Source organism: Rousettus aegyptiacus, unplaced genomic scaffold (assembly GCF_014176215.1).
Source record: "Rousettus aegyptiacus isolate mRouAeg1 unplaced genomic scaffold, mRouAeg1.p scaffold_m13_p_1, whole genome shotgun sequence".
In the NCBI taxonomy this organism is placed as follows: domain Eukaryota; kingdom Metazoa; phylum Chordata; class Mammalia; order Chiroptera; family Pteropodidae; genus Rousettus; species Rousettus aegyptiacus.
In genome coordinates this window covers 41,195,620-41,210,454 of record NW_023416284.1, presented here as the reverse complement: position 1 = coordinate 41,210,454, position 14,835 = coordinate 41,195,620, and the positions used below count along the sequence as shown (strand labels likewise).

The 14,835-nt window shown below is 34.5% G+C and overlaps 1 protein-coding gene across 8 annotated transcripts in view; it reads right to left on the bottom strand.

Annotated features, from left to right (window-relative positions):
- Positions 1-14,835, bottom strand: part of NFIA (nuclear factor I A) — a 352,559-nt gene that overhangs the window by 162,804 nt on the left and 174,920 nt on the right. For all 8 annotated transcript variants that reach the window (XM_036228703.1, XM_036228766.1, XM_016140371.2 and 5 more), the window contains one exon: positions 4,307-4,372. In XM_036228703.1, coding sequence (XP_036084596.1) covers positions 4,307-4,372 — 66 coding nt within the window. The remainder of the gene's footprint in view (positions 1-4,306; positions 4,373-14,835) is intronic.

Sequence of the window (14,835 nt, the reverse complement as noted above, 5' to 3'; positions counted from 1 at the left end):
AAGAGGATTAAATAAATGATACCAGTCAGAGTTGAGAACTTTATTAGGATTGTATTCCCTATGGTAATGAAGCATAAGTTAATATGATGGTATTTCATATACGAGTGACCTTTGAACAACTCGGGGATTAGGGGTGCCGACCTCCACACAGTTAAAAATCTATATATAAACTTCTGAATCCCTGAAAACTTATGTGTCCCTCAGTATCCGAGAGGGATTAGCTTCAGAACCCCTGTGGGTACCAAAATCTGAGGATGCTCAAGTCCCCTATACAAAATGGCATAGAACAATGCATACAGTCAGCTCCACATCTGCAGATACCTTACTGCTGATGGAAAATAGTACAAGTACTTATTGGAAAAAAAAAAAAAAAACATGTATAAGTGAACCCCTGCAATTCTAACGTGTGTATTGTTCAAGGTTTAACTGCATTTGATCACACCTGCTCATTGGGGTGGGGTGGGAGCAGAGGAACAACTTGATCCCTGTCCATTAGTACCTAGGCCCAAGCCTTGGCTTCCTAGAACTATTAATCATATCTGTGTATGCAGGTCCATGTGTCTACATACAGCTTTCCCCTACACTCAAATTAGATTCTCCGCTTCTCCTGGTTTTTCTTTTTCTCTTTTTCTCTCTTTTTTTCTTAAAAACCTCTTGGAAAATTGACAGTGAAAAGATACTCAAAAAATATTTGGGGATAATGACAACAAATTCATCTACTAATTAATTTTATTAATTAAGTAAGTTAACATTAGGTACCTATGAAGTTCAAGATATGGAGCTATGTGCTATGCAATGTGTTTTTTAAAGGAATTTGTCATAAATCCTACCCTTAATCAGTTTATAGGTTTTAATAAGCCAATTTCTGTTTGGTTTGAACCAAGGAAAACCTCAGCTAAAATTGAAGACATCTAGGACTCCCTTCTGTCCAGAATCACCTTCTTCTTGAGCGCCTAATGTGAAAGTTCTATAAACTCTGAATTGCTTTTGTAGTGCTCAGCTCCTGGGAGGGGAATAGAACTAAATGAAAAAATAAATATGGCACTATGGGGATTATGGACAGATTTATGGTTGACATTTCAGAACAGAGTAGGTATCTACAAAACATGTCTCTAAAAGTCTTAGTTTATTTCTCACACTATTCCTCTACCACTCTCAGGCTCCCAGCTTTCTCTCTCTGAATATATATACTCATTATGGATATGACAAGCTTTAATTGAAGAGTAGTAATGGTTACCTTTCTTCGAGTCCTTACTACAAACCAGACATTATGCTGTTTCATATACATATTCTCATTTTCATACTCATGAGGCAGGTTCTTTTAGTATTCCTATTTTATTGATTTAAAAAACAAAAACAAAAAAACCTGAGATTGGGCTAGTAGCTTATTCAAAGTCACCCAGGTATTATTTCATTTGAACTCAAGTCTGTTTAACTCTAGAAGTACAGTTTTAATTATTTATTATATCAATTTTGAGTTTTGGAGATTCTTATATTTTATCTTTGGCCTTTGGATAATACCTTCGAAATTCCCATCTAATACTCTAATTGGACAAAGATTTGTTTTCTTTTATAGTTGAGTCTTATGGGAGTACAAAAAAAGAAAGTAAAAATTCCACAGGAAAAAAAAAAAAAAAACCAGGCTAGTTGGACAGGGAAGAAACAGCTGCATCCACTTTAGGTAAAGTTACATGGCCTAGTTTATGGTTTTGGATGAAACAGCATGTTACCATTTGTCTATTCATTCTCCGTGGTTTACTAGGAAAATACCATTCGTTTCCCATTACCTTTCTCTTCAAGAGCTAGGATAAAAAGAATATTATTTCCCCTCATATATATACATAAAGAAGGAGTAATGAGTTCCCACTTTATTTGAAGACCAGAGTCTGTCGCTTCTTCATCCGCCAAGATTCCAAAAATTCTTAGACTTTTATTGACACATTTATGAGAGGTCCCTCTTTAAACACAAAAATGAAACAAACAAACAAACACCTTTCAAGAACTTAGTTTTCATAACCTGGGGTACTGAAAAAGAAAGAACACTCCATCAAAGCAACACTAGGATGTTAGCGAATGTGTATAAATACCTAGTCCTGAAATCTTCAATTATTTTTCTATAGGTATTATGTCTTTAGGGAAGAGATAAAATCATTTTCTTCCAATAACTTGAGCTGAGATTGACAGAAGGCACATAGAGGAAACCGATTAGGCTGATGTTCCCCTCGTCTCAGCTTCAGTTGGAACTAAGACAAAGCAGCTTCTATTTTTTCTTTGAAATAAATAGACATTTGAAACATAAGAATTTATAATTTTCTTTTCTAGATTATTAATACGGTCTTTGAACTCACATGCTCCCTCCAAAATGGTACTGCAAATCTTTGATGTAGCACTGAGTAATTTGGGGTTAAAAGGGAATTTGGATAATATCTCTGTGCCTTTGGCCGAAAAATCCAGGCTCAATCCTGGTGGCTTTTTGGAATGGGAAACGCATAATATCAGTATTACAGGCAGCTCCAGAAAGGCATGCCAGGCCTCTCATACTCTCAATTTATATTTGCATGTGAACAGCTTGTCGGCCATTTTATGAAGACAGATGAATCACAGGCCTGCTAGAGGGGTGGCCAGACCCAAATACGTGAACTACATACCCCTACAAGCTCACAAATTTTTAAAAATGAAAATAAAATAAATACCCCTGACAAAACTTCAGGCAGATTATAGATAAATATAATATATGAAAAAAGTCATTTAGGGCATCGCCTATAAGTCACATGAGAAATAAAGTATGAAACCAATCTATAAATATCACTCTTTAAAATGTCAACGAAAAATAAGATGTAGCTGTTTATGACACTAAAAACAAGTCTTCAGAGGTCTTTCTCTCTCTCTCTTTTTTCATGCCTGCTTTGAAAAGACAACTTTGATAAAGTAAATACCACCAAAATACCAGAATGAGGAGAGGAATAGCCACTGTTCATATTTAGCAAGAACCAAACAATGTTATGAAGATTTTTCCATTGGGAAATGACAACTCCTGAAATATTAGTGATAGGATATCTAATTGAGGTAACTTAATCTTCAATCTCACAATGCTGACATCATTCAGTTTATCTATCTATTCCAAAAGATCAGATAGAAATCAAAATGGAAAAATATATAAAACAATAAAAAGAAGAGAGACTCGAGGATGAGATAATTCTAAGTAGGTGAAAAACAAACATGGTAGGACTATACTGACTAGAAAAATAATAAGAGTAATATTGAACAAAGCCAATAATTGTTGAGTATAAACTATATAAATATGTATATATGATCTTATTTAATTCTTCAACAGGTAGATGATACTAATACCATGCTATTTTAAAGATGAGGAATAAATCCGTACCCTGAGAGGTTAAATACCTATTCAATATTATAAAGGTAAGAAACAACAGAGGCAGAATTCTAATGTAGGTCTGACACCACAGCCTGAGCTTTTAACCATGATGCCAAATTCCCCTCCCAGGCCTTCAAGCATTCCCATTAGAGCCTTCAGTTCTATCACCAAGGAAGAACACTTTTGAATTTTATGAAATAATATCTGTGAAAGTACACAATACAATGTTTTGCATATAATATGTACTGCTAGTCCAGATCTCAGTTTGTATTGAAACTTAAGGTTTTACTCAATCTAAAATTCCAACATATGACAACCTTTTTCATACTTGGAGTACATGCTTCAAATTCAGTATTTTACCTAATTTATTATTGTATTCGTATATAAAGGATGCTTTCTATTTTAATCAAATTGCTGCAACAAAAAGTTTATATATTTCTGCAACTGAGGAATTTAATATTGTCATGTACCCTTACTCTTTTACTTTAGACAATTTAAATCAGAAACCCCTTCAAAGACAGAGATCATTTTCTTAAAGCAATTAGTAATGGGCTGAACTCCTGAAAGGCCTCAAAAATATTTGTCAGTCGGTGATCTTAAATCACTAGTGAAGAAGATCGTGGGGCACATGCCACTTTAAAAGGAACTAAAATGAAATGAAAACACCATGACTCTTCACTTATATTGGAAAAGATTCTGATTTGGCAAGTCGATCTCACTTCTCATAGTTATTGACTTTCTTGGGAACTAAAGTTCTCATAAGTACCAAGTAGTGTTTAGGGGTAGGGTTGGGGTCCGGGGGGGTGCTAGAGTGATCCAGAGGGCTCCTTCAGTCCTCGATTGTTCCAGATCCCCAAATCCTTGTACTTGGTTAGCTGCTAGCTACTGTGGACTCTCAAAGCAGCAGCTAGAGTCCCAAACTAAACTTACCATTTTCTGGCTGGTCCTTAATGTCAGCGTCACTTGGCTGGCTGGGACTTTCAGATTGACTTGAATCTGAAAAACATAAAAATACAGCCAAAAATTATAGGGTCTGTGAAGAAAAGTGGATCAGAGGTGCCAGACTTTCTCAAAAGGTTCAGCATGTAAGCTAGGAAGGAGAATTTTACAGAAATGACACGGTGAATGAAAAAAAAGAAAAGAGAAAAGAAAGTGGGGGAAAAGCAGCAGCAGCGGCCTGTGTTCTTACAGAGGTGTCTTGGTTGTGTTTACACCTCCAGTGGCTTTTGGCTTGTGCCAGATCATAACTTGAAACTCTTCAGAAACCATTCTCCTACAGAGAGACCATTTCCAAACGGCTCTTCTCCATTATTTATACACTAGAGTCTGATAAAGACTTCATCCTTCATTACACACATCTGAAGCTTGATTCAGAACATAATAAAGTGTCAAAACATATTTTGAAGCTGGTATATAAAAGCAGCCCAAACAACAGTAACAAGTTCTGTTGATATTTAGCTCTGTATTACAGCAACAGACTTCACAGACTAACACCATTAAACACTAGAGTTCTAATATTCTAGTGCATTTACTTGAACTAACAGGATAAATAAACGACATCTTTCTGAAAGGTATGTTTCCCCCACTTTATAAGTATTATTTTTCTCATACACTGATGCATTTGAAGCTTCTTAGCAAGAACAGGTTCTTGCATACCTTTATCAAATTCCACTTATTTTTTATTTAAAAAACGCAATTATTTTCAAACTAAAAAAAAAAATAATTCAATTTGACTTCTAAATAAGATAATTTAAAATAAAGTGACATTTAATTTTAAAATAAGCTAAAATTAAGTTAGATCAAAAGAATTTCACAGAATTAGAAATAAGCATGCTTATGATACAGTTTTGGGGGCAAGGAAAAAAAATGAGGCAAAACATGTCAAGGGGAAAACTTTTGATGTAAAGCATTTTCTGAGACTTAAAACAGTATTTAACATTATATAGAAACAACCAAAATTTTTTTTTTAGAAAAATCTCTATTATCTGTGGAAAGCCTGAATCTGAACTTTACCTTGACTTCGCAGGGTTAGAATTGACTGTCTGAAATTTGACCACATTTCAGCAAGATGTTCAATGCAAGACCACAAGATCATGACACATAACTGTGATTAAATTGAAAATATTACTCCTATTTCAACAGATTTATAGCAGTACCATTCTCTTTCTTGGAGATATTGCAAAAAGAAGTAACACTACTAGTGACCCTGGATCAAGAAATGCTAATTTATTACTTTAGAAAGTCTCTTGCTTTTAAGCAAATGAAGATTTTAATTATAGGAAAGTACTATAAATAAAATGTCTATTTTAAAATTTTCCGATGATATTAACCTGGTGACTATAGCAAAAATTCTGTGTTGACTTAAAGGTTCAAATAGCAAAAGATATGAAATATGAAATTTTATTTCAGTTTGGCCAAGCGATAGCTTTATCATCTTGTAACAATTGCCACAGTGAAGATAAAAACAAAAGGCATTATAGGTCAAAAGACTTTAAAGAAATCCTTCAAAATGAACCACAAATTAAATACAAACCCTGAACTAAAAACTGGAAATGTAAATTTATATTGGACCATATTTGAAATTTTAACTCCATAAATTAATATTATTTTTATAGAAAATGATTTCAAAATATGGCATGGCAACCATCTCTTTTTCTAAGAAAAGATCCTGTAATTTTGCCATTAAAAATTACAAATTAAGTATTCTGAGAAGTAATTCAACATAATCTAGGACAAAGGCATAAGTTCATTATTTTTATTCTGGAAAATTATAAATCATTAACATCCATAATTAAAATTTTTAAAAATCCTTCCTTATTTTTTTTAGGAAAAATTAAAAATTTTCTGGACCATGTCCCAAAATAGATACATAAAATTTTGCCAAGTAGAACATTTTCTTTGGAATAATGCGAGCAAACTTGGCTTTCTATATGAGAGCTTAGCAGATATTCTTCTTCTAGGTGTAATATCTTCACAATTAATCACTTCTTCATGAACAAAAGGAAAAACACTTTTTATCTCAATTAATTTAAATACGCAATTGTCAACTATTTTTCTGATATTTATCCATTAGTATTAAGGCAAAAAGGATAATGAGAGAACCACACCCCAATTTTTTTTTTTAATAATCTGAAAGTGGACTTCTTTGTTCTTTTTACTTTTCTATTTGGTTCACCACCGGATCTTCACAGGAATATAACATGAATACAGAAAACATGAACGGTAGCAAAAGATGGCTCTAAGTATGTTCAAAGAAAGTTTAAAATTCCAAGCCACAGAAAAAGAAGCAAACTAACAGCAAATGACTGAATGGCAGGGGACTGTTGAGAGCTGGTTTGAAAGGGGCCGCGGTGCTCTTGTGAAAGCTCAGATGCAAACACTGGAGGGGGCATCTAGCCAAACTGAAAACGGAATTGAATTTCTCCAGTTTTATTCAAAAGCTGGACATGCCGTTATCCACTAAAATATATCTTCCTGGTGAGGGATAGTCGAAGCCAAAGATCTACAAGAAAATTTAAATGATCTAAAAACTTCAATAATTATTTTCGACGATGGGATGTTTAATGCCGTTCCTTTTTTGAACTGAGGAACAAAACTACCCAGTCGCAGTGCTATCCTATGCTAAGTACACATGGACACTTTCTCTGGTATTGTAAAAGGTCACCTGTGTTATTAAGTATGGAGCCAACCAGATGACCAGAGTTACAAATTAATTTCTACCCATACATAATTGATACAAATAAAAGATCTCTTTTTTTAAGTATTTGCATTAAAATGCTATCATGAAGGTTAACAATTTACTCTTCTCTTTTTTATACTTGGTAGAGGCCTGCCAGCAGCCAAGATAACTTTATGTCTTACTTTTTAGGATAATTATCATGTGGTTAGTTGATTCTCACCACCTGAAATAATTAGAACACCCCCCCCCCCAACAAACCTGACTACATACGATTGGGTGCCATATCTTAGATTTTAGATCTTAGATGTGCAGTGACTTTTTCTGATTCCCTAGTCGATAAAAACCAGAAGATTTTTTATATTACAATAAAGAGAATATTATTTAATGTGTGTTTAAATGATAGACTTGGAAATGCTATTGTGAGGGAGTACATTAGGGTTATCAATTTTTTTCCCCATCTAGGTATTTGCTTTTTGTTTAAGAAACCTTAGACTTCAACCTAACCTTGAAAAGCAATATTTCTTTTGGTTTTTAAAAAATTTATGAACAGAAATTTAAACCTAAAATAGACAGGGTTTGCATAAAGGAGGCTTGTTTGAGACCTCTTAATTGAACTGGTAGCCATCTATCTATGCATTTTTATGGCGCCTACAGCTATATTGCTGGAGTACTCAGACAAAGATATTTCACTATCAATATAATCACTGGGGAAAGGAATAAAATAAATCCTAATGCCTACATATTAGTCTCTGCTTCCATAAGCTTGTGTAATGCAAGAACAGAAACCTTGTACTGCACTTGCTACTTATCCATATATTCTGTTCCCCAACCTCAATTCTGCTCCCCTCTAACACGGAACCTTGGAGAGGTGAAGAATGACAGAAACATGTCAGTGAAGGAAAACTGACCAGGCAAAAATACAGACAACACTTTTCTGTGTCTTTCTTTAGGCAAGAAGCAAAGATAGAATGCTGCTAAATCTTGACCTAGAATTAAACTTTATCCTTTCCAGTCCTTTATTGTACATACATCTCTTATGATGTGACTTGTATTAAGTTGTACTTCAGTGTACTAAGGTGATTTTAAATGATCTCCTATGAGAATTTGAGTTCCATAAGAAAAAGAATCCCTTTCTTACTCTTGTATTAGCTTCAGTATTTTCTAAAGCTAATTTTGGCCCAGCCAAAGATTCAATGATGGCTGAACTAAAAAGATGAATTTTCACTTGTTGTCAGCTTTCTAATACTGAGCCACTGTCAGTGACTGAAAAATATACTAAGTTCACACCTGAAATGGGACTGAGACTTATTAGATGATACAGGAAGGCAGAAAAGCCCTGTATTTCTGCCTGATGTCTCCTTTGTGGGCCCTGGCACGGGTGAGAGAGATACATCCCTCTGGTTTGTGGTTGGGAAATCTTGTACCGTGTTTAGAAATTGCAGACAATCCTGTGATCCCCTGGCCGACGTACCACAAGAAGCTCCTCAGAATAACAAGAACTGAGGACAGTGTCTGACACACAGGAGATCCCCAGAACTGTGTGCAGACTAAAAGGATGGATGACAAAGGAGTATCCCACACATTCAAAAAATACAAAAATAAGAGATATCTGTCATATTCTGAGGCTCGAAGAGTGCCTCAAAATCCTACTGATGGCAGTTGTCAATGGCCAATAAAGGAAAAACAGTTCAGCACGCAGTGGTGAAGAACCCTTCCCACGCTGAAACCAGCATAATTCCTATTCATTCAGTCAACATATCAGCAAAAGTCCATGGACCAAAAAGTACAAATTCTGGTTCCACTAGAAAAATAATTTAGCCTAAATTTCAACCTCCCTACATGCATGATGATTTAGCTAAAGGCAAAGATTGAAAAGCCTTTGTTAGAATTTTGTGCCCAGTTCTAAATCTCCCAAAAAAGCCAATTTGAAGTTATCAGAAAGCATCCAGGAACAAAAATTAGTCAGTCAAGTGAAAGCAACAAAGTAAAAATGCCGTCTCAAAGAGTTGGAGTTGTTTATAGTATGAAAAAGAAAAGGCAAAACAGGAATGAATACTTTTCTTCAAATAAATGAAGACAAGAGCATTTCTGTGGTAAAAAAAAAAAAAAGAAGAAGAAAAAGAAAGAAAAAGAAAGAAAAAGAAAGAAGTGTGATTATACTCTGAATAAACAGTTACCCTCTAGAATTGTAGCCCTTAAAGATATTCGAAATTTAGGTAAGCTTTTGATTTTTATCATTTGGGAAGATGAGTACTTTGCAAAAGAGGCCAGAGAATACCAAGATTCATTTTTTTTTTTACATGATGATTGTTATGATAGAAAAATAATTCTATTTTTGGTTAGTAGTGTAAGGTTTAGAATTATTCTATTTTGATCATCCAGTATCATAACATGTTTATTATAGTAATCTAGAAAGTCAAATGGTTATGATAGTCATATTTTGCTCATTGTTCTCATAGCTGAAGTTTTAAAAATTATTGTATGACTTTAAAATATTTAGGAATATTATCTATTTTTTCCAGTATTCCCATGATCTTAAAGACTAAGGTATGAGGAAATATTTGAAAAACTTTTATTTGAGAATGTAAAATGCCAGTGTATAAGTGCACATATGTATATATAATTTGTAGCTTACGTGTAAACACTGACAAATATAATAGCATCATCTAAATGTAACATTATTCATCATAGTCATGACAAAGAACAAATAGAAATTTGTAATACCATCATTAAATCTGGACACTAAAAATGTTCACTTAGTATTAGGATTTCCAGGGAATAGATAAAATCCTTTAAGCTCACAGAATAACAAAATTGATATTTAATGTCAATTAATGTATATAACTGTGGTCCACTTAAGGAAAAACATACAATAACAGGTTTTAACTATGAGGTGAGTCACACCATAAAAGTTTTCTTAGCTTTAAAAATGGAAACACTCCACGGTTCTTTAAAAGGAAAGTCTTTATTGCATTTAAAATATAAAATCTGATCTGTATAACTTTCCCAGTTAGCTAGAATTGAGTCTCTGTATAGATATGTGTGTGTATGCATGACACTTGTAGTAATCAAAGTATAGAGAGTAAGTCCTTCTTCACCAGAAAGGAAATGAGGAGAGGCGGCATAGGAAAAGCTCTAGTTCCGAAAGGACCAGGCTCATTTGCACACATTGGTCCTCTCATCAGGATTCAGAAGGAGCAGGGAAGCTGTGTTCAAGCAGCAGCGACTTGGAAGAGCTCTAGCAGACCACCCCGAGGGCTGCCAGCTGCTTGGGAGATCCACCCTTTAGCCACTCCTGTGTGTTGCATTTTCAGGGAGTACTTAAGAGTGTTATATAATCTAGGTTACTACCATTTTTTCTCTTAAAACTTTTATAAAATGCCTTTCAAAGAAGAATTTGTGAAATATTAAAATTTGCAGGCATTAGATTTTTTGGCATTAATGCTGATATTTAAGGCCCATCTGTTTAGCCGGGACTGTGTACGATGATGAGATGGTTTGGGTTGAAGAGTAATTCTACTGTCTTATCACCTACTCATAAATGTGTTATTTTTTTATTGCACAAGGAGGTTACGGAGTAATACACAGTGTTAATATGTTGAGAAAAAAAATAATGTAAGTATTGTTGTGTTATGAAGTGAGGGGAAATCATTACAAAGCTTTAAAATACAAATTCAGTCACTCTGAATGTAATAACAAAATGACTTAATCTTTAAAACTTTAATCTTCATATGAGACTGATTTCAAATAATGATCAGCTTTTTCTCGGAAGTTATAAATGAAGCCAATGGGGGAAAATATGGAGATTATAAAAGATATGCAAGCATGATACTTTGACTAAATTTATAATTTCTCACATTTTCTTTGATAAGGGTCTATGACAAAAATAAACAAGTGTTTAAGTAATCAATTTGAATTTTGTTTTTCCCATAATAGGAGCTGTGTTGACATGTGATGGTGACCTGTTGATCAATTCAGAACTCAAGTTATCGAGTCAACCTGGTTACCTACCCACTCACGTATAAACAAAGACCTGCTTAAAAAGCCATCACTATAACACTATTGCTTATCAGAATTGTGCTCAATTTCCCCTTTGTAGTCACTTTTTTGCCACAAAAAAAAAAAAATTAATTACGCAGCAAGTTCTTGGAGTTCTTAAAACAGAAGAATATATAATTAAAGCTCATTCAGCCATCTATACAACTTAATGTAGAAAAGTTCCCTACTTTCACGTTATAAAAACAAATGTGTCGAATGAAAATGATGCATAATTAATAGTCTATATGCATTATTTACACATTTCTGGATATCTATAAAGAAATGTATTGAAACTATAAAATAGCCTCTGTTGAGGGTAACCATGCTATTTAAGCATTTAAAGAATATTGAAAGTATTCTTTTTTTGCATTCATATTTCATTACTAAAAGGAGTATGAAATGGTAAAAAGATGGTATCCTAAAAAATCTTAGCTTTATAATTTAACTGTTCTGGATCTCAGTTTCTCCATCTGTTAAGTGGAGTCAGTAATGACTATTTTGCCTAACTTAACAGAATTGTTGTAGGGATCAAATAAAATAATGCAAGAAAAGCTGGTTTTGAAACTATAAGGTGCCCCCCCCAAAAAAAAAGAAGAAATTTATGTTTACCACTGCAATATAAATCTTCCCATTTACACGAGCTTTTTGTTTCTTTTAAAAAATCAACCCCAACCCACACATGATGTGATTCTGGTATAAACCATCAGCATCACAGACCTGATTTTAAAGAAAAGGTTCTTAATTCCCATATACTGGGAAAGAGATTATCTCTGATAATGGGAATGTAAATCTCGGCTTGCCGTTGTTTATTCCAGACAGACATTTGTGTGTTAAGTCTGTTTATCAGGCAACACTTTGTCTAAGCCAGGAAGTAGTCAGTCTTTGTAACAAGATGTATGCAAATGAATTTCCCATGAGTCTCTGCAGCAAATTGCAGTAGGAAAAAAGAAAATTTTTCCCTGTTACTTTACCAACAAGAAGCTACCTCAAAAGTAGTCTTGAAACAGAGAAGTCTGATGAGTTAAATGAATGCTAAACATGTGCACGCAGTCTGTTGATCATTATTCTAAGTAGACTTGGTGCAGTATATAGGTTTATCAGACAACACTCTGCTTGGGTATTCAGGCTTTGTAACCTGTGTGAAAAAGAACAGTGACCATAATCCCATGAAATAACCTACATGAGGCAAAACTCCAAACCTCCTGTCACTTTCAGAATCCCCACCAACAGACGCTTCCACAAAACCTTTGAGACTTTCAAAAATATATTCAGCTTTACCTTTTTGCCTACCTCTTAAATAACTCGATTCCCCAACGGCATGATAGATTCAGCACAGAATGATGAGGTTTATCACACAAATTGGACTGATAAATAAAAAATTTGCTAACATGCCTTATCTAATAAAAACAGGGAGTTTTTAAAAGAAAATACTTTTCTATCATAACATGAGTATTTATTCTTTAATTCTATTATTATTTATCCTGGGATCCTTTCTTTTTAAATCTTAATATAACTCTTTTTTTTTTTTTTAAGTCTATACATGCAGAATTGAACAGTCTATTTCTTTTCTTTTTTTCTTGTTGGTTTTCTACAGGGTTTGAAAATCTGACCAAAGAGTCGAATTGGTTTAGCTTGTCTTCCTAGACAAAATAAACACTTTAGGACTCTACTTGTTTGTATTCTCCTCAGTGGTGCAGTATGCATCAGCAGCTAAAAACAAAGAAACTTTTTAGCTGCTCAGACAAAATGCAGAAGCTTCCCAAACAAGGAGGCAAGGGAGGTGGCATGGGTAAAGGGGAGGGTGGGGGTGGAGAAGTGTTCAGAAAGTCTGACAGTCCATTCAATATAGGGATGATGGCTATAATGCATCCAGGGTCCCCTTGCTAATTAAATATGCATTGGCACAGTTTTGATCGATGCAAGCCATGGATCAGATGACACACCTGCAAAATCTTGAGCCCAGAGCTCCCAGGAAAAGGGAAAATACAGTCTTGTCTCCTTATCTTTGTTTTCAAAGGCTCTCAATTTCTGTGCTTAGATATCTAATTTAATTCTCTCACCCCTCAGCAAACTGGATTAGGGAAGTCAATACTGCCTTTGTGCATCGACAGGAAAACACAGCTTTCCTTTTATTCAATTTAGCTATGACCTTTAGACAAAGATAATGACAACTGTCTAAAAGTAAGGTGAAGGCCTCAAGAAGACCCCTGAAGCTAAGGCTCCCATTGAATTTTGGATGACGAGGTAGTGGGGTTTACTGTGACATTTACCTGTTTGGAAAGGAAAAAAAGGAGGAAAGGAAATTAAGAATTGGTGAGGAGGCAAGGAAACATGGTAGAGGAAATTTAGATCCACTGACTAAATGACCAAACTCTCAAAAATCAGCTGAACCCTGTGATATCCAGAACCAGAAAACAATTCCATAAAAGATTAGGAATGAGAATTGTAGAGTAACAATTTGCCTAAAAAATACAGATGCCAAAATGAGACAGTTGAAGATTCTATGGGCGGATAAATCAGGAAGTTTGGGGTTTTCATTTTTTCCTGAAACATTTGAGAAAACATGACTATCAGTGTGCTCGTGAGTTCCACCACAGTGAGAGATACAACTAGAAATTTTGCACAAGTCTGGGATTCTGCAGTGTTAGCAACATTCACACCACTACTCCTAATTAAAGGGGAAAATGATACGAGAACATTCTCCTGAAACAGCACTACTTCCTTTTAATCTCCTTGTCTTTGGGCCGACTCACTCATTCATTAATTCGTTGCATCCATTAATTCATCTAGTATGAGCCTTTCACCCTGTATAACTGGAAATACAAAATGAAAAAAGGCAAGGTCTCTGTTCTCAAAGAGCCCTCCATCAATCAGGATAATGATAATAAAATAAAGATTCCGTGGCATCCTCTCTTGATTAAGTCCTGTCTCCCTGTGAAATTAACATATAACTATATGTTATTATGCACATTTGTAATAGTTTTTATTCTCTTACTATTAGCAACGATTAGTACTACTAACTATAGCCTTGTAACAGAATTTACAGTAGTCTGGATACTAACTGTTGATGGTAATGGTTGGGATTAACTTTTCTAGTAAAATATAGAGAGGTTTAGGCCAACTCCTTTCAAGTGAAATATGGAGCTATGATCACATAATTAGCATTATTGGGAATGTTGTAAAACATCAAAATAGTTTTTAAAAATCAGATTTTTCCCTCTTAGAAATAATTTCAAGGATAATGCAGAATGGTCCTCCGGATCAGACCCAGTGTCTTCCCTGTCAGAGAAACAATAGTTCTAACAGGTGGCTGTGGCACAGGGAAAAAGGCAAAGGACTCAGCATTAGAAAACCTGGATCTGAGTCCCTTCTCAGCTCTGCGGAACTGAACAAGCCCTTTTACTTCTCTGAACTTCAATTTACTCATTTTCCAAATGCCTGACTTTCAAGATTATGAGAGCTGAACAGCGTGATTTAAAATGCCTTTTAAATTATGGAAGCGATAATTCTCCAACTGTACATTGCACAGAAGCAGGTTTTCTAAAATATATAAACTGGTTAAAGAATCACATTGACTACTTACTTTTATTTCCTATCTCATTATTTTTATTGCTAGGTAGCACAGTATCTAGAAGATTCAGGTATGAATAGATGTTTGTTGAAATGGAATTCAATCAGCAGTGGAAAAAAATAACTTTTTCAAGGGTATGAAATACAACAGGGCCTATCTTGGGAGATGGCA